At 36.1% G+C, this 21251-nt stretch overlaps 1 protein-coding gene and 1 non-coding gene across 2 annotated transcripts; one reads left to right on the top strand and one right to left on the bottom strand.

Annotated features, from left to right (window-relative positions):
* Positions 1–15232: 15232 nt before the first annotated feature.
* On the top strand, positions 15233–15304 carry TRNAE-UUC. Its single transcript has one exon. It is a non-coding gene; the product is annotated as a tRNA-Glu (tRNA).
* Positions 15305–15427: 123 nt separating this feature from the next.
* On the bottom strand, positions 15428–16049 carry LOC120137404. Its single transcript, XM_039153157.1, has 2 exons — positions 15831–16049; positions 15428–15731 (listed from the first exon to the last, which is right to left on the bottom strand). Exons 1-2 carry the CDS (start codon positions 16047–16049, stop codon positions 15438–15440), a joined length of 513 nt encoding a protein of 170 aa, XP_039009088.1. The 3' UTR covers positions 15428–15437.
* Positions 16050–21251: the final 5202 nt, after the last annotated feature.

The raw sequence follows: 21251 nt of genomic DNA, 5'->3' as shown, positions 1-21251 counted from the left end.
TTGCCCAACTGTCGGCTTATTGTCACAATTTAAAGCTGAAAAATCCTGGGTCGGTAACTCATATCAAAACAGATAGAGATGGACTCTTTAAGTTGCTGTTTATCGCCATTGGTGCTGCGGTTAGTAAATCAATATAATTTTGTTGACTCATTTTTGTTAGTTACATGCATTTCACATTTAAATGATTATATTTCTTGTGTATATGCTTTTGTAGATTCGTTCGTTTATTAATTGCATGCGCCCAATTATTATAGTTGACGGAGCACATTTAAAAGGTCGATACCTTGGAGTAAATTTATTAGCAGTAGCCATGGATGCTAACAATGGGATACTGCCAATAGCTTACGGGGTTGGCAAATCTGAAACCTCTGATTCATGGACATGGTTTATGGGCATCTTAGGGATTACATAGGTCCTATTAGCAATCTGACAATCATATCCGATAGGGCAACCTCAATTGACAATGTTGTTAGAAGGTGTTTCCTATATGCTTTTCATGGACTTTGTGGTGTTCATTTGTATAGAAATCTAAAATCAAGGTCTGTTGGTATAAAAAATCACAAATGAACATACTGGAAGGCTGTAAAAGCTTATCGGGAAGTGGATTTTAATAAGCATATAAACTGTTTAAGACATGTTTTGCCTCAGTGTGCTCAAACACTAGAAGATGTCGGGTTTAAAAGATGGTCAAGAGTACATCAACTTGGAGCAAGATATGGTTTCATGACGTCTAATAGTGCAGAATCAATCAACGATCTAAGTCGTCATTCCCGGAAATTACCCATTACTATGTTAATGGAGTTTTTTCGAGCCTCTATTCAACAGTGGTACTACAAGAAAAGAAACCATGCAGGTATTATTTCTTTAAATTCGTAACTTATCATATATTTTACTAAGTATTATTTATTTAAATTTACAGGAACATTGGAACATCATGTTGCACCATGGACTAAAAAAAGATAACGAAACGTGTTGTGAAGTCAACGTCATGGAGAGTTGAACCATGTTCAAACACTTTGTTTGAAGTACTGGATAATAACTTAAATGAGGTTGTCGATCTAAATGCAAAGACGTGTAGTTGTATGAAATGGCAAACATCTGGTTATCCGTGTGGCCATGTTATAAAAGTTTCTCTTCATCTAAACCAAGATGATTCAAGCGCATACGCTATGGATTGCTACACTACAGAAGTATATCGACAGACTTATGGCGAGATTGTCTACCCTATTCCACATCCTTCTTAGTGGGACATACCAGATAACTTACAAACAGTTTTTCCACCAGCCATGGACAGAAGGCTACCTGAGCGACCAAAAAGTCACGATCGTATACCGTCTAAGGGTGAAGAGAAGAAGAGATCGACATGTAGTCGGTGCAAGGAAAGTGGTCATACAAGGTTGACATGTGGATCACCAGTACCATCACAATCATCTTTTCCTCTACCAAAATATGGATCCTCATCAAAATCCCAATCACAACCGGCTTTACCTTTTGGGACTGTTAACTTAGGTGATTTTTAAATGCAAACGTTGTATTATGTGTATATTATGTGTGAACTTTTAACATTTTCAGTTAGGCATGTATTAGTAACTTAAGTTTGAACATTGCTATGATATGTTCAGTTGTTATCACTTATTAGACATTCATTTGACTATCGTAACGCGAAAATCGCAACGCGAATATGACTATCGCAACACGGAAATGACTCTCGCAATGCGGAATTGACTATCGCAACGCGAAAATGACTATCGCAACGAGAGAATCGCAATGCGAAAATGAAAATCGCAACGCGAAATTAGTTTCGCGTTGCGATTTTCATTTTCGCATTGCGATTCACTCGTTGCGATTTTCATTTCGCATTGCGATTCTCTCGTTGCGATAGTCATTTCCGCGTTGCGATAGTCTGTTTTGCATTCAACATAATGCAGATTGAAATCAACAAATCAACTATTACATTTCAATCAATTAAACAAGCACAAATATTATGTACACATCAATTAAACAAATCAAAAATGAAAATTGCAACGCGAAATTAATTTCGCGTTGCGATTTTTATTTTCGCATTGCGATTCACTCGTTGCGATTTTCATTTCACATTGCGATTCTCTCATTGCGATAGTCATTTCCGCGTTGCGATAGTTTGTTTTGCATTCAACATAATGCAGATTGAAATCAACAAATCAAATATTACATTTCAATCAATTAAACAAGCACAAATATTATGTACACATCAATTAAACAAACCAACATTTACAAATCATCTTTTACAAATCAATTAAACAATCAAAAAATAATAATTAAATAAACTTTTGCACCCATACATCCATTTCACGCAGCTCACTTCAGGATTAACCTGCAGAAACCAAACATTGAATCAACAACACTTTCTACACATCTAAAACCTACAAACAACAAATTATTGAATTCTAGCTACTTAACCAAACATTTTCAAACCAAAAAGAGTAAATGTGTTTAACAACACTTACATTTGACTTACAAATTGTTTATGGACACTTTCATAATGCGGATGCAGGTAGGCAGCGTCTCGCATATATCGCTCTAGCCATAAAATGCCAAAACCACAAGCCTACTGCACCTCTATCTCTATCGGAGGGAGGTAGAAACTATGTACTTTCTGTCGTCAAACACTCCAAGCACATGCATACAAGAGGACCACAATCCCCTCTGGATTCCTTCGTTTGTTGTGGCGCGGTCTCGTCTCTGATAACTGTAACATTGAACTTCTTTGGCTTCTTGTTTCCAGACTTAGTCCAATAATCAATTGCATCCAAGAATTTAGCCAAATGAGAGCTCCATCCCTTAATCATATCTCTCAAATCAGACAATGATATGTAATTTATCATGCTGTCATATACTATTGTCTTTAGGGATGGGAGCTGAAGCTTGACGAGAAGCCAATGAGTACGGTCCAAAATAGGGATAAACACCTGCATCGAAATGTAATAATTCAAATTGCGCACTTATTTATGAACACCCTTAAAATATTTAAACAAATATACTAACCTTATCGACCTCCCACCATGCAGGATAAAGTTTAGCTTGTCCCTTAGCCAACACATATGATTCCTGTCGTTGATTCTTCAAGTGAACTACGTGAAAAGACGTCGGCATAATTGTATATCGCATTTTTTTAATATTTTTCTTCAATTTCCTTACAATTAGAAGACGTGTCACCCATGCATCAATATGCTGTTTTACAAAAAAAGACATATATTAGTGAATTACATAAATTTAAAAAAAATTAATCAAACTGAAATATAAGAAATATAAGACTTACCCCCCATCGAAATAGCAGTTATCTTCAACCCCTAATAATACACCCCACCAAGACTGTTCAATCAACAAATGCATATCATCGTTGAGTTTGTATATGTCAGCGTAACACCCTTGGCTCCGCTCATGTAGATAAAAATCAACTGCGGTCTTAGCCCAAAGGGTATTATCCAGAATTGTTTCCGGTAGTTGTTTCCTCTCCACTTCATCTGCCGGAATGGTACTGACCGGTAACTTATACGAAAGCCAATAGTCATCCATCATGTCCGGCACATGAGGGGGCTTCTCAATAATTCGATATATTACGCCGTGTGAATCGGGCTCTAGAATGTTGGGAGGGACCTCTTCAACGATGACAGTGGCCTCTTGAACGGTGGGAGGGGACTCTTGAGGGATGATAGGGGCCTCTTGAACAATAGGGGAGGCCTCTTGAACGATGACATGTGAGTCGGGCTTTTTCTTACGGATTCTTCGCACTATTGGGGTGAACGGAGACGTAATGACACGCGCACGCCGTCTGATGCGTGAATTCCGTCTTGCAAGAAAAACCCGACGTAGAGCATCCACCTTAGCGGGCCGCTAAAAATAAATTAATACATAAATCAGTAAATAAACAGACATGATATTAAATAGTGAGAACAAAGACAAATATATTTCAAACTTGCACGGTATTCACCCAAGTCATTATTATATCATTGTTCACAAAATGCATCAGATAACATTCCAGAAGTAAGCACTTATATAAACATTTAAAAGGACAACATATAGGTTTAGTGCAGGTTCAATGACAACATAAAGAGTAGTAGTTTATTCTTGAAACTTAAATTTTCAACACTGTGAAGTTAATATTTGTCTTTTGGTTGAAGTAATGCAATTCATTCAAGTTTTAATTTGCAGAAGAAGAATAGAATCTGAAACTTAAAATCGCAACGCGAAAATGACTATCGCAATGCAAAAATGACTATCGCAATACGAAAATGACTATCGCAATGCGAAAATGACTATCGCAACGAGAGAATCGCAATGCGATTTTCATTTCGTATTACGATTCTCTCGTTGCGATAGTCAAATTCGCATTGCGATAGTTATTTTTGCATAGTGATAGTCATTTTCGCATTGCGATAGTCATTTTCGCATTGCGATAGTCATTTTCGCATTGCGATTCTCTCGTTGCGATAGTCATTTTCGCATTGCGATAGTAAACTATTCTTCTTCTGCAAATTGAAACTTGAATGGATTGCATTACTTCAACCAAAAGACAACAAAAAACAAATACTAACTTCACAGGGTTAAAGAATAAACAGTTAAACAGTATTGGCAGCAACCGAATGAATTTACTAAGCAATCTAAGTGAAATTACGAGTAAATTTATCATCAAGTTAAATATGAAAAATATTAAACTTACCTCGTTGCGTAGAGTATGAACCTCGTTCTGCAACGATGCTACAATCTCACGTAGAGCTCCTACCTCACCACGTAAAGTAGACACCTCAACACGCCATGCACCATTGTCATTACGTAAAGTACCGACCTCCTCACGCAAGGCATTGACCTCATTACGTAACTCCCCTAACTCATCCCGTGGAGGTGGAGAACATGGAGATAAACGTCGTGGCATCTTTGCCGGTCGCCTATCATGAGGTGATGGTGGAGAAGAGGCTCGATGATGTGACAGAATAGGTGATGACTCTCGTTGTGGAGGTGTATATTCGGGTCGATCAGGTGATGGCTCTGGGTGAGGTGATGGCTCTCGAAGTGGTGGTTGCTCATCATCCGTGCCATAAAAAAAGCTTACTAGCTTGCCACCAATCAGTGGCAAGCTCAGCTTCCGTGGGTGCCAGCCTCTGTAATGGAGTATTGGCCTCCTAACAATATAAAAGCTCAAACAAAGTTAAACGTGTACTAGTAATAACTTGTTTATAAACATATGGTAGTATTTGTGTTAACTTACATTATTTATTGTAGTATACGGTAGTAAATCTTCCCATTGCTGCAAGGACCGTTTTCTCTTCCAGGAAATAGCCCTAGGAATATCATTAGAAGTTTTTAATGCATATGTCCGCATGGCGGGAAAGGCCTCAAATATCCAAATCTACAAACAATATAATAACAAACATTAGTAATTGTTAAAGAATTAATTATAATTTTGGAAACATTATATAAATATTATTACCTTAAAGGCCCAAATAAAACCTGACAAAGTGTATTTGGAACCATCGCCACGCAAACTTTTCCGATCATTAAAGGCAGACGACAACTTATTCCTTGTAGCTCTCCATAGATACGAACCCCACGGAAATAGGTTCCATGCATTTAGGTCCTCTACCAATTTAATTAGATCATTAGGAATAGGTTGTCGGACCTCTCTGCCTAAAAATCCGGCTTGCAAAAGTATTAGAAGGCATACTCGGACAACATCGACGTCATCCATCTGAGTAAAACCATCTTTCTTATTCAATAATCTCGTCAAGTCTTCCACGTGTAAATTCGACTTCTCCGTTGACTGCTCAGGAAAAACCCAGAAAAACCATAATAGGCGGGTAATATGTCTAGTGTACCGATCTACATCATCGTGTCCGAAGCGTAGACCGGTGATTAAGCAAAACTCCTCCCGCTCAAAACATGTATAAGCCGGTGGAAAATCAAACCATATCTCTTCATCACGATGTTGTATAGTCTCTGGTAAATCGCTAGTCATGGTTTGAAGAAACAGATGGGTCAACATAGCATCTCCACCCGGATGTTGTACTTTCAGCCATGGCCCGAAGCAAGTATCCTCAAATATTTTTCTTTGTGCAAGTGAAAGCTTCGACGCAATTGTTTTGGCCAGGCTTACTTTATTTCTTAAGGTCAATTGAGCCGAATAAAAGTTCTGCAAAAACAATAAACATACCAATTTAGATATACAAAAAACTACACTGTGAAGATATGAACAATAAACATAAAGAGTAGTAGTTTATTCTTCAAACTTAAATTTGCAACACTATGAATTTAGTATTTGTTTTTTGGTTGAAGTAATGCAATTCATTAAAGTTTCAATTTGCAGAAGAAGAATAGTTTCTGAAACTTTAAATCGCAATGAGAATCGCATTGCGATTCTCTCGTTGCGATAGTCAAATTCGCATTGCGATAGTCATTTTCGCGTTGCGATTCACTTGTTGCGATAGTCATTCTCGGTTTCAAATACTAAAATTGAAAGAAACTTGAATGGATTGCATTACTTCAACCAAAAGACAAAACAAAGACAAATACTAACTTCACAGGGTTAAAGACTAAACAGTTTAGCAGTATTGGCAGCAATCGAATGAATATAATAAGCAATCTAAGTGAAATGGTTAATCTATTATTGAAAACACCAGTAAACTTATCATCAATTTCAATATGAAAAACCTAATAATAATGCAAAAATTTCAAAATAAAAATAATTAAAAAAACTAACCCTCGGTGGTTGATTTGGTTGATTTTCCATTTCTGACCGTGAATGATTTCGCCGGAGATGGAGACTGTTATCGTCGTGGGGATTGATTTCGTCGGAGATGGGGACGGATGTCGCCTTAGAGAGTGAGAGATGGAGATGAGACTGAGTTGTGATTTAAGGTTTTAGGTTATGAGTTGCGATTACGGGATATACTGTGGACGGTTCAGTGTTCCGATATATTAATATATTCATGTTTAGAATTTGAAAAAAATACGCGTTAATACGAATGGCGCTATGTAAATCGCATTGCGATAGTCAAATTCGCATTGCGATTTACGTATTCGAATTGCGATTTACGTTGGTCATTTTGGCAAATCCAAAAAAAGTTGGTTAAAATCGTATATTATAAGGCATTTTTGGTCACTGAGGTTATTTTTCTCTTATTAATTACCTGGGATAAGGTGAGCCTTTGATTGGTTTTTGGCCGTACTTCCTCCATGCCCAAGAATCCGACGGTGGAGCACTGCTCTCATCTTTAAGGCGGTAACCATCAACGTCCTTAATCGGTACTGACACCTCCCTTTTCTGCATGGATCTTTTAGTACTGCAAACAATTAACAAAACCCCATTATTTCAACACCCTAAAAACAAAAAAGGAAACGAATTTAACAGAGTTTTGTTGCTGTTTTCAGAGGGAGTGGATAAAGATTTACCCTTTCCGAGGGGAAGTGAGTTTCATGTGGTTGAAAGTGGGAGAATAAGGGGATTCAGGCTCAGATGAAACGTTGTCATTCTCTTTTGATTATTTTTGTTCATTCTCAGTAACTAAAGGGTTAACCATGATTTTTAATGATTCAGAAAAAGATGGTTTTATGGTGATTAAGCAAAGAGGGGTGAGAGAGAGAAAGAGAGAAGATGGGGTTAGGTCGAGGAGGAAAAAGAAGAAGAAGAAGAAAAAAAAGTGGTCTGTTCTTTAGAATGAGCTAGAGGGCGGGGCGGCATATTGTTCACACTTCAGAGATCTATTGAAGTTTTAGATTTGTTTGGCTAGTATTTGTTTATAGAGGTTTGTAAGGTATGGCTCATAAATATACCAGTAAAGAGGACAGGGGATGGAGCGGAGTGAACGAAGCGAACATCAACTGTCCTTACAAAGAAAGTCTCGTAGAGGGGGTTACAATTATGTGGGTTGGGGGTGCACCCCGCGGTACGGTACAGGGTTAATTTTGTAATTATGTACCAGGGTTTTCTATTATAAATAGAGATGTAACCTAAACCTATGAGAATTGAATAAAATTTTCTAGCGTCGCCTAGGCACCGAGGACGTAAGCACATTGCCGAACCTCGTTAAAATTCTTGTGTTCTTTCGTTTACTTTGCCCGATTTATCAACAATTGGTATCAGATGTCAGGAGCAAAATTCGAAGTCGCGAAATTCGATGGTCTGGGTAACTTCGGATTATGGCAAACGAGGGTGAAGGATCTGTTGGTGCAGTAGGGGGATCCTGAAGGCTTTGCGACCTACAAAGCCGGCGTCGATGGAGGAGGAAGATTGGGAAGAATTGCAACAACGAGTGGCAGGAACCATACGATTATGCTTGGCGGACGAGGTTATGTATCACATCATGCATCTATCGTCTCCAGACGAAATTTGGAGGAAGTTGGAAAGTCAGTTTATGTCCAAATCCTTAACGACAAAACTGTATCTAAAGCAGCGGCTGTATGGGCTGAAGATGCAGGACGATCATGATTTGGCGCAACACGTGAATGTCTTCAATCAAATCGTTTCTGATTTGGCTCAGCTTGATGTAAAAATTGAGGATGAAGACAGAGCGATGATTTTGTTGTGTTCGTTGCCTCCCTCTTACGAACATATGGTGACTACTCTTACATATGGGAAAGAGACTATCAACGTTGAGGAGATTACTGCAGCCTTGTTGGCTCACAACCAGTGGAAGCAGAATGCAAGGGAAACTCTCAAGCCGATAGCTTATATGTCAAGGGTATTCGAGACCGTGGACGGAAGCCAGAGAAGGCAGGGTCTGGCAAGCGGAGTTCCAGATCCAAATATAGGGATAAGAAGACAATTCACTGTTACAAGTGCAAGAAGGCGGGACATATGAAACGAGACTGTCCGAAGTTGAAAAAACAGACTGATGAGAAACGTGATGTTTCATCCAAGTCTGTGAACGTAGTCGATGATGACAATTCTGATTACAGTGAGGGTGATACGCTTTCTATTTCAATGACTCAATTGACGGATGCATGGATTCTTGAATCTGGATGTTCTTATCACATCACGCCAAATAGGGAATGGTTTTCGACATACAGGTCGGTTAATTCTGGTTCTGTTTATTTGGGTGATGATCGATGTTGCAATATTGTTGGTATTGGTGATGTCAGAATTAAGATGTATGATGGCTCTGTTCGGACATTGAGTGGTGTTCGACATATCCCAGATTTGAAGAAGAATTTGATTTCTTTGAGCACTTTTCACAAGAATGGTTTTATCCCTAAGGCTGATGAGGATAGGGAAACCATTCGGGTTGTTAAAGGTGCTTTGACTGTGTTGAAAGGAAAGATGACTGCAGGAAATATTTATAGATTGTTAGGGAGTACTGTTGTAGGTGGAGTTCATTCTGTTGAGTCCTGTGATGATACTACAAAACTGTGGCATATACGTCTTGCTCATCTTAGTGAACGTGGTATGACATAATTACACAAAAGAAATCTGTTGCATGGTGTCAAAAGCTGTAAGCTCGGATTTTGCAAGTATTGTGTTCTTGGTAAACAGACTAAAGTCCGTTTCAAGACTGCGAGGCACACAACTCAAGGGATTCTTGATTATGTGCATTCTGATGTATGGGGGCCTTCCACGACATCGTCTTTGGGTGGATCTAGGTATTATGTTACTTTTATTGATGATTTTTCACGGAAAGTTTGGGTGTATTTTTTGAAACAGAAATCTGAAGTTTTTGAGAAGTTCAAGCTGTGGAAAGCTGAGGTAGAAAACCAAACAGGACGAAAAATCAAGTGTTTGCGGTCTGACAATGGTACGGAGTACACAGATTCACAGTTCTTACACTTCTGTAAGGAGCACGGGATTAAGAGACATTTTACAGTGCGCAAGACACCACAACAGAATGGTGTTGCGGAACGGATGAACAGGTCATTGAATGAAAGAGCCAGATGTTTGCGGTTGATTGCGGGGCTTCCCAACACTTCTAGGACGAGGCTGTTAACATGGCGTGTTATCTTATCAACAGATCGCCAAGGGCATCATTGGCTGGGAAAGTTGCAGAAGAGGTATGGACTGGTCATGATGTTAGTTTTGATAACTTACGGATTTTTGGTTGTCCTGCTTATGTGCATGTACCTGCTGATGAGAGATCCAAACTTGATGCAAAATCGAAGGAGTGCATTTTTCTGGGTTACAAGAAATGTGTCAAAGGTGCATTTTTCTGGGAAAGGTGCACTTTTCTGCGGATGAACAATCCATGTTGCAACAGAAGAAATACACGACAATTGTGGATTTCAAGCAGTTTCCAGTTGAGAAACCAGAAACTTCTCAACCGACTTCTGGTGGTTCCACTACGGATGATTTGCAGGATTATAGTCTCGCCAGAGATAGGGTGAGACGGACGAATATAAAGCCTCCGAGTAGATTGGATTTTGAAGACTTGGTCTCTTTTGCACTTATTGTTAGCAGTGATGATCCGGTTAATTTTCATGATGCTGTTACTAGTCAGGAAAACGACAAGTGGATGGCAGCCATGGTTGAGGAGATGGAGTCTTTGAATCACAATCGTACATGGGAGTTGGTTTGCCTTCCTGAGGGTAAAAAGCCAATTGGTTGCAAATGGGTGTATACGAGGAAACCAGCAGTAACAGAAAAAGAGGGGGAGAAGTTCAAGTTCAAGGCTCGTTTGGTAGCAAAGGGTTTTTCATAGCAGAAAGGAGTTGATTATGATGAAATTTTTTCTCCTATGGTCAGCCACACTTCAATCCGAGCAGTACTTGCATTGGTGGCCAGTTGGGATTTGCATTTAGAGCAGATGGATGTTAAAACTGCTTTTTTGCATGGTGATTTAGAGGAGCAGATCTACATGCGGCAACCTGAAGGTTTCACTCAACCTGGAAACGAGCATTTAGTTTGTAGATTGAAGAAATCTTTGTATGGGTTGAAACAGTCTCCGAGACTGTGGTATAAACGGTTTGACTCCTATATGATCAAGATTGGCTACAACCGATGTGAGTATGATTGTTGTGTCTATGTTAAGAGCCTTGATGACGGTTCTTTTATTTTTCTATTACTGTATGTTGATGATATGTTGATTGTTGCGAAGAACATGGATGATGTTATCGGTTTGAAAACTTTATTGAGTCAGGAATTTGATATGAAAGATTTAGGTGCCGCAAAGAAAATTCTTATAATAGAAATTTGCAGGGACAGAGACTCAAGGAGACTGTGGCTATCTCAACGGGGTTATGTTGAAAAAATGCTAGAAAGGTTTGCGATGAACAGCGCAAAACCAGTTAGCACTCCATTGGCGAACCACTTTAAGCTCTCATCAGAACAATGCCCTACGACAGATAAGGAAGCTGAAGATATGGCAAAGGTTTCGTATTCTAATGCTGTTGGCTGCTTGATGTATGCAATGATATATACTCGTCCTGATTTAGCTCATGCTGTTAGTCAAGTTTGTAAGTACAAGTCTAAACTTGGTAAGCAACATTGGGAAGCGGTCAAGTGGATCTTTCGATACTTAAAGGGTACTGTGGGACATGGAATTGTTTTTGGTAGTCAACGAGATAATCCTTTGGTTGTAGGATATGTGGATTCAGACTATGCATGTGACTTGGATAATATAAGATCTACGACAGGGTATGTTTTTACTCTTGGTGGAGGACCTATTTGTTGGAAGTCTACTGTTCAATCTGTAGTGGCACTATCTACAACTGAAGCTGAGTACATGGCAGCGGCTGAAGCTGCAAAAGAAGCTTTATGGCTCACTGGTTTAGTGAAGGAGTTGGGTGTTCAGCAAGGTGGAGTTCAGCTGCTTTGCGAAAATTAAATTGCTATTCACTTAGCTAAGAATCAGGTATATCATGCTAGAACTAAGCACATTGATGTACGTTTTCACAAGATCAGAGAGTTGGTTGCATCTGAAGAGATTTTGTTTTAGAAGGTACACACTTATGAGAATGCCGCTGATATGTTCACCAAGCCAGTTACGACAGACAAGTTCAAGCATTGCTTGGACTTGTTGAATGTTTCAAGTTGTTAAAGAACTAAGGTAACCCAACCCACATTGAATGTTTCCTAAGGGGCAGTATATTCGCCAAGGTGGAGATTTGTAAGGTATGGCTCATAAATATACTGGTAAAGAGGACAGGGGATGGAGCGGAGTGAGCGAAGCGAACATCAACTGTCCTTACAAAGAAAGTCTCGTAGAGGGGGTTACGATTATGTGGGTTGGGGGTGCGGGGGGTACGCCCCCGTGGTACAGTACATGGTTAATTTTGTAATTATGTACCAGGGTTTTCTATTATAAATAAAGATGTAACCTAAACCTATGAGAATTGAATAAAATTTTCTAGCGCCGCCTAGGCACCGAGGACGTAAGCACATTGCCGAACCTCGTTAAAATTCTTGTGTTCTTTCGTTTACTTTGCCCGATTTATCAACAAGGTCGTTCAAGCAAATGTGTTATAAAATCTTAGGAAAACTACATCAATAATCACTTGAATACTTATATTTATCACTTAATTATTTAAATAATGTTAATTAAATCCTTTATAGTTAATAGTAAATAGAAAAAAAGTGATGTGTGAATTAAAATATGATTCTTGTTTTAAATTGATCCCTAAATTTCTAAATATTCTAGTTTCATCCTTAACTATGACTGCTATTTTAAATTAGTCCTTAAACTTTTTAACATTTTAGTTTCATCCCTAAACTATAACCTTCATTTTACATTGATCCCTAAACATTTTTGAACATTTCAATTTCATCTCAAATTATATGTATATACTAATCACATTCCATGTTAATAAAATCGTTAGGTCAAGTTATATTATTATATGTTTGGATGAATTTGGGGATGAAATTGGAAGGACGCCCAATTTATTTGGTCAAATCTCTCATTCGGTGTTTGTATTAAAACATTTTAGAAACATTTAAATCACTAAAAATAAATCTAATAATTTATTTATAATTGAACATATTTTATATATATCTTAAAATTATAATTAGTAATGTTTAAATAAAAATGAGTGTAAAATTTTCAAGTACTCTCACTTGTTTATTATAATATGATAAAAGTGTCAACTCCGATACTTTTTTTTTATTTTACAGTAAATTATGAAATCTTTAATTATATGTAATTTTTTAATAGTTTAAGATGATTATAATATAGTATTTATTAGTAATTTTTGAATTATTGATAATTTATACATATCCTAAAAATATAAATGCTCAAACTTAATAATCTAAATAGAATAACATTGTATAAAATAATGCGAACTCCCTCTAAAATGGATTCAGATGATGTAAACTCCCTCTAAAATGGATTCTTAATTATAGTATAATTTAGCAGTTCGGCAGTTGCTGGTTATAGTCTACCCCAAGAAAAACATAATTGTCTTGTATAAAATAATGTGAACTCTTACATATTAAATAATAATTGTAATATTGATTAAAAATATTTAATCTGTAACCCCTCAGATCGATATATGTAACTTAATCTGATTCAAGGTGTCACATCAAGATCACCAGAGCGGTCTACACTAAAAATCTGGGAAAATTTTAAAATTTTACCAACCACAATTTAAAATCGTAAAATAAGTTCTACGTAACTATATTAAATTCAAAAATCGTTCAGACATTAAAACAAAATTCAAAGGTACACATATAACAAATTTCAAACTCGACTATAAAACATGACTTGTTCTACATGGCCCCCTAATTACACATCTACCGTACTCAGAAAGCAACGACGAATAAGTTCCTATAGATGATGTCGATAATTGTACCAAAATATGCTCAAAGCCAAGTAAATATATGGTAAAGAATAAAAGTTTTAGTAATGAATTGAGGTTTTATTAATTAATTCATCATGTAACATTCAAGAAACTTACAATTCAGAGGAAATATTCATAGAGATTGAATTGAGGTGTCTAGTGTGTTCTCACAATATCGAAAATAAGTGTACATATACTTTAAAACAATAGTTGTTTATTTCAGAGAAACAAATTTTAAAATCATAATAATACCCTCCAACTGAACACCAATATGTAGTTCCCTAAAATTGCATCTATAAAGATTTACCCTAGATCCATTGGGCGTAGGAGCTGACCTGAGGTGATACCTCAAGTCCATAAGGAATTACCAGCTTGATCGAAGTTGAACCTACAAAGACTCCATAACATGTCCCAGATAAAACCTCAATATAAATTAAATTAAACAGTAAATAGTAATATCAGAAATCGTACGCCAGTAAAATATCGTAAAAATGACAAGGATGTTTATTTAAATCACATAACTACCCTCCACCCATACACCAAAATGTAATCCCTCATTACTGTATCTATAAGGACTTACCCTAGGCCCATTGGGCGTAGGAGCCAACCTGAGGGATACCTCAGGTCCATAAGGAATTATCAACGTGATTGGAGTCGAACATACAGAACTCTGTGATATATCCCAGAGAATACTCCAATAAAACATTTTTATATAGTATCATTAGAGTCAGAAAAACATAAAATCAAAAATATTTATTTTTTGGTAAAATCGATAACCAGAGAACATGTATCAAGCAATCATAATTTATAATCAGATGATAACAATCATGTTCACATGACATTTCAAACAAGTATTTAATACAATTATAAAGCACACAAAGAACACATTAGAGGATCAAATTATTTTTCAAGGGCACTTGGTAGTTCTTAGAAAGGAAAAACATTAAACTTATATGAATTGATAATATTTCAGAAATGACATCCTTATTAAAAGGGTTCGATTACTAATAGATCTAATCAAACATTTAGATGATGGAACTTGATATTTAATTACGCATAACAATTGTCTCTAATTGAGAAAATATTATACAATGACATTTTTGAAGACTATACTTATCTTAAGGATGTCTCATGTCTTTTGTGTTAGTAAAATGTTTTTGATAAAAACAAATTGATGATGGAATATTTTGAATTTAAAAAGAGAATTCTAAAAGGGGAAAAAACTAATTCAAGGTTGGAGTTCTAGCAAAATTGGTGCCACATGCCCATAAAAGTGGCCTTTATGCTTAGGGTCATGACTCATGAGTTTTAAGTATCGCTAATAACGAACAATTTAATTTTTTTTTCAGCAGGCTCTTCCAATATTCTTAATGGAGCTTATTAAACAAACTTTCAAGGTTAAAATCGAATATATATGTACTAGGAATATATAAGCTTGTAAAGATTGTTGACAAGACATAAAAATTGAATGAGTTGAAATATGGCATTATTTCAACAATCCATTGTCGTCCAGTGGTTAGGATATCTGGCTTTCACCCAGGAGACCCGGGTTCAATTCCCGGCAATGGAATTTTTTCTCCCCATCTAGATATATAGTTAGAAAATAATTCAGTCTCATTTCATATCATTAAAAGGAAAACATTGAGAAGGTAAGGTTATTAGATGCAAAACGTTAACATTTTCCAATCACATGACAACATTAATCAATGAACGCCTCCTGTGTTACAACCATCTCCATTCCCCATCTCCCCACCTTGTTTTTCATCAATGGCCTTAAGAAGAGCCAGCGTAATTTCTCTGATACCAGTTCCTTCTTGTCCTTGAGCTTCAGCAATGGCTTCCATGGAAAACAAATGGCTGCAAGACACACTAGCTCGAACAACATCCAGACCCAGTTCATCAAACGCCGATAGAATCCACACCAATTTGTACCCTCCTTTGTTGCTGCAAACAACTCTAACCACAAACTGTTCTCCAATCTTCTCCACTTTCACCTCCTGCTAAGCTCCACCATCAATATATATATATATATATATATATATACAAACTTTAATGCCAGCATGCGAACTATATTTAAACCAAGTAAAGCAAATTACCTTTGGGATTTGTATATGCTTCAATAGAGTGAAGTACTCGTTTCTCATAACCCTAAGATTTTGGCATTCTCTTTGTAGTTCTTCCAACTTGATTTTCAGCTTGTGGAAATGGAGAACAACATTTTTGTTGAAATATCTCACAGATTTGGGGTTTGTCTGCATAAGGTGAAGGCGCTTTCTGCGTGATACTGCTGTTCTTCTCCTTAGCTTAGTAACCATATTTTCTTTTACCTTATTCTCTTTCCGGTGGCCTAACTTTTATAGGATGGAAGAAAGGGTATGTCTTGGAATTCAACATTTGTTTGCTAATTGTGCTGTTACGTCGGAATGATTGTCAGATATTTAATCAGATAATATGGACATGTGACACAAGCTGTTGGAAAGTAGTTGTTGAGATGGTAGGAGACAAAAAGGGTTTCGTTGGTTTAACAGTAATAATTAAGGGTGTTGCAGATTTAAACCAACCGACAAGGGAGTGTTGTTGATGACGATGTAAGGAAACAGGGCCACTTGGGGGTTGAGGAGAAACACCAAAATGATGAAATGGATTATTAGGTTGTCATAACTCGTATATTCCCTTGTTCACTTAGCATTATTTGCATGGGAAAAGATGTGGGGTCATCTTTTTCAGATGTCAGAATCAGGCAATCAATCAAAACCAGAGGGACTGCCATTCCATGTTGGTTTGAGCCTGCCAGATCTTTAAGGATCTCCATGCTTTTGGTGTAAGACCCTGAAATCTACCCACCACTGTGATTCATATCTAGATTAATATGTTATACGGAAGGTAAGATTATCGGTGGAAATAAAAGAAGGGAATGAGATTATTGAGAATATTGTATTTTGTGTTTGGTTGGTTTAGCAGGAATGTAAGATTATCATGTTTGATTAAAGGAATAAAAGATTATTGAAATGTATATTTGACGAAATTGTCCTTATTATATATTTGTTTTTTTAACAAGTTGAATTTTACTATAATATTACTATAAAATATTTATATATTTTTTTTAAATTTAAATTCATAAAATTTATATAATTCTTTTTACAAAATTAAAAATATAAAAAGATTTAATGAAGTGGTATATTTTTATTTTAATCCATGAACTTCATATAAATTTTAATTATATATTTTTTTTGTAAATCTAAAATAGTTTAAGGACAAATTTTTATTATTCAATGATAAAAGAAGGATATTTTTGTAATTTAACATTCATAGAATTTTTATTATTCAATGACAGAAGAATGATATTTTTGGGAGAAAATTAAGGGCATTTTTATCCAAAACGCTGATAATCCAACAATACCTAAGGGAATGGGGTAATGACATTCCCGGTAATATACCCAAAAAAATCCACTATTGGTAATAAAACATTACCGGGAATGAGATTACCAGCCAACCAAACGGGGGAATGTGGATTCCATTCCCCTGGCAATCTTATATGACTTGAACCAAACAGCCCCTAAAAAATATTATTTATCTTAAAAAAATCTAAGTTTGAGTAGTTAGATTTAGGCCGTTAATAAATTAAAAGAATTTGAATAAATATTATTTTATAATTATTTGAAAAAAAATAAGTTTTTAACTTTTAATTTAAATACAGAATGAAGTAGTATAATTTGGTCATCTCAGACTTTTATCCTATTGATGAACGCTCTTTTCCTTCGCATGCTAGCTAGTCGTGGCCTAGTAGTTCACATGCTCTGACACTATGATTCTTTATGGTTCTTTCCTCTTCCAGGGTTCATAATATCCCCTCTATTTGAAAAACAACCGGCTGTCTAAGGTTTTTTATGGGGGTTTCAATTACCTCCACAACCCACAATAGAGAGATGTTTGACAAAATGAGTGGGAAAAGGGTACAAAGTGAAAGCCTGATTCATACAGTGATAACGTCATACAGATTCCATACACAGTGACACCACCTGGTGGGGTTTATCCATAGCCTACATCTCTGCAAATTCTTCCAAAATTTAATAAGAAAAGAGGATAAAGCCCTCTATTCTTTTAACAATATTAATCTAATCTCCATTGCATTGAGTTTTGTTGGATATCTTTTAAATAAGATTTTAGATTTTGAGCTCATGGAGGAAGAAATGACGTTTAAAAAGCTTCTCTTTCGTTAGAATTCAATATAATTAAAGATCTGATCTTGGGGAGGGAAGAGATTTTTTATCATCTCATTCAATCAGAATAATAGCAAAACCGTTGGAAATGGGCACGAAAACAGGGAACGGTAAGGGATTCGAGTGTCCCATTGAGTACAAAGAAAAGGGCAGATCAAAAACACGGTACAATGCCTTTTATCAATGGCAACACTTTGTCTGGTTCCCAATTTGTCCATTACTCATTCACAAGCATGCAGCAGAAAGAAAAACCATTTACATATTATCTAATTGTCCATGGAATGAGGAATCTCATGAGCTAACCAACCATGGAGCTTGCAAGCACAAATATCAGCAACTGCTTAGCCAAAACAAGGGGCTAAAACCTTGATAGCAAAAGCAAAATAATAAGTCCTTATTTAAGCATGTTCGAAAATTTTAGGCCTTTATTCAACCGTTTTAAAAGGTTAGATCTTTATTTAAGCAAAATTAGAAAATGCTTGACTTTTGGTTGATCATTTTGAAAGAATATATTCTTATATAAAAAAATCTTTAAAATATTATATCCCATCAACGATGAAACATTGTAGTTTCTCTCGGTGAGTCATTCCAACACTTCTAATGAAGTTCAATAGACAAAATTGAATACATACACTCTAGGAATATAACAATAACATATAGAATAATCAAATGATTTTTGGACGGAGTCAATAGTAGGGGTGAGCAAAACTCAACTCGATTCGAAAAATCAAAATTTTTTATTTGATTCGATTTAAAAAAACTAGACTCGAATTGAATTCAAATTACAATTTCATAAACTTGATTCGTCATTAGGGAGAATTTTTACTCTACTATCTCCCGCTAAGAAGAGAAGGGAAATTCATAAACCCTTTAATAATTTAATAATTTACATCAGGATGAATAAACCTAACACCGGCTCTTTCAGTTACATAACCCTTTTTGAACCTGAAATTTAAAATAAAAATACTCTTATAAGATCGGATAGGGTCAAAACTTGCCAGATTCGAGTGTTTTAATCATCCATAATTATCTTTATAACTTTAACTTTTTATTAGTTTTACATCTAAGTGGATTCATTCACATTGTGTAAAATTAATTTAATTTTATACTTTTTAAAGATCCTTAGATAAGTGAAAAATAAACTTACACTAATAGTATGAAATGAGAAAATATAAAAAAGGATAACATGAATCATCGATTCCTATCCAACGATCTTTTAAAGCTTTACGGTAAACAAAGTATAAGAGAATCCTAATCCTGAGAGAGAGAGAGAGGGGGGGGAGTCTTCCTATATACTATTTGTCTTTTTATCCAACCTTTGTTGAAGCGAGGAGCCGGTTTATGCTGCTTCTTCGTTAGCTAGTTTTCGTGGGTGCTTTTGTGAAAGCGATGAAAGATGGCCACGTTATGATCACTGCTCAAGAACCAGAGCATCATACTATTTGAAAATATCGGCATGCATTTATATACATAGATGCTTGCGGCCTGTTGTTTCCTTGGTTATCGTGGCAAATTATACTATCATATACACAAATGCATGCATGCCTCAATCTCTACACGCGATCGCCAAACTATATATATATATATAAGTTTACCCACGTACTTATTCCATATAGATCAGAAAGATTATATATATATACATCCGTATATAATTAAGAATTGATAGCGGATCAGATGTCTACAATTTTTAATAAAACATATGAACGACAGATGTTACTACAAAAAGAATGACATATAATGTCAGATGACCATGGTACACATATAGACTATAATCTATATATTGCTACTAATACTTTAAAATTTTATTAATATAGTCATTATGACCTAATATGATTTTTTTTGTACACAAAAGTTTAGGTCAGGAGTAGCTCCTCTAGTCTAGGGTCAGGACATATCTAAGATCCTATTGGGATTTACATAGTACTTTACAGTGGGATTCGAACTTGGCCTTACAAGCTCAAATTCCTGAATCTCAACCACTTGTGCCAACCCTCATTAGCTACCTAATATGATAACAGAACAACAAATCTCTGGATTCAAAAGGAATAATATATTTTATCACTTATTTGATAGATTATACCTGAAATGACAAAAAGAGTTTCTACCTCGGATATGCGTACGTGAAGCACTACACATGCATGAATATGAGAATAAGAATATATTATGGATATGAAAAGGGTATAAATAAGTGGCATCGTTGGTTCATCACCATATCTGCTAATCTCAGCTGCAGTTGCGATATTACAGGGTAAAATCTTCACTGGCAGGCAGGCAGGTGATCAGCTGAATGATAATTGCAGTGTTGTGCCCTCTGCCAATGGAGATTTGCCCGGCAATTCCAGTACTGCAACACTATTGTCGTTCACAATACACCAGCTACCATGTAGTTTTATTTGACAGGGCAATTATCATTAGTTTGCACTACTTTTATACAAACTGCAATATTTCGGCCAAAAGTGAACCGATAACTCTTCACAAATGAGCTTGTGTTTTGCAAGGTTTGAATTTAATTTTCTCTTATATTTCTGCATTATTCACATACCGATAAGGATATTTGATGGAACCGGATCGGTGTAACCCTAGTTTCATTCCTGACAAAAGCTTTGCTCTTCTCTACTCATCAATCACCATGGTCCCCCATTCTTAAATCTTCATCAGGTTCCTTTACATTTACTTGTTCATTCCACTGAAATAAGGTCTTATAAAAGCAAGGTCCACATTATTGTTGATTAGGTTAAACCAGGCTCCTATCCTGATAAAGTTTGCATTCATAGTCTGTTTTACTGAAAAAAAAGAAGCTTATGTTATGATGATGGGTGGATACTGAAGAAAATTACTGGTTACGAGAATGAGATCATTGAGTGAGTGAATCGCAGGGCAAATCTCCTTTGTCAGAATCAGAATTATGCATGAGCATGTCTGCTAAAGGAAGATTGCTCTGTAATTCCTCAACATCTTGCTTTCAGAACTGATATGATTTCCTTGGCTGGTTGTTGAGAAAGATCAGTATTTATAGTGCTAAAATACCATATGATTTTCTTTCTAACTTAAGATATAAATCACACTTATCAAGTAAAATATTTAGGATATGCTAATGAAGTGACATATGCCAAGTCAAAGCTGTGAAGACCCCCCCTCTGAATCATGGAATAGTGGTCTGTGTATCTAGTTTTTTTTTTCCTGCAAAAGTCATGCCATGCATTTTCCCCTATCTGTGCTGCAAAATGATTATCATTAAAAATCAAGTTTATTATGCGTATTTCAATTATATGGATGTGTATATTGATTTAGGTCATT

This window comes from Hibiscus syriacus, unplaced genomic scaffold (genome assembly GCF_006381635.1).
Source record: "Hibiscus syriacus cultivar Baekdansim isolate YM2019G1 unplaced genomic scaffold, ASM638163v2 tig00110657_pilon, whole genome shotgun sequence".
Taxonomy (NCBI): Eukaryota; Viridiplantae; Streptophyta; class Magnoliopsida; order Malvales; family Malvaceae; genus Hibiscus; species Hibiscus syriacus.
The sequence above is the reverse complement of the archived record's forward strand: the minus strand, read 5'-3'. Positions and strand labels throughout refer to the sequence as shown.

Coding starts and splice junctions, on each gene's coding strand:
- LOC120137404 (XM_039153157.1), bottom strand. CDS start 16,049: ATGGTTACTAAGCTAAGGAGAAGAACAGCAGTATCACGCAGAAAGCGC. Junction 15,732..15,830: donor AGCATATACAAATCCCAAAG/GTAATTTGCTTT, acceptor GGAGCTTAGCAG/GAGGTGAAAGTGGAGAAGAT.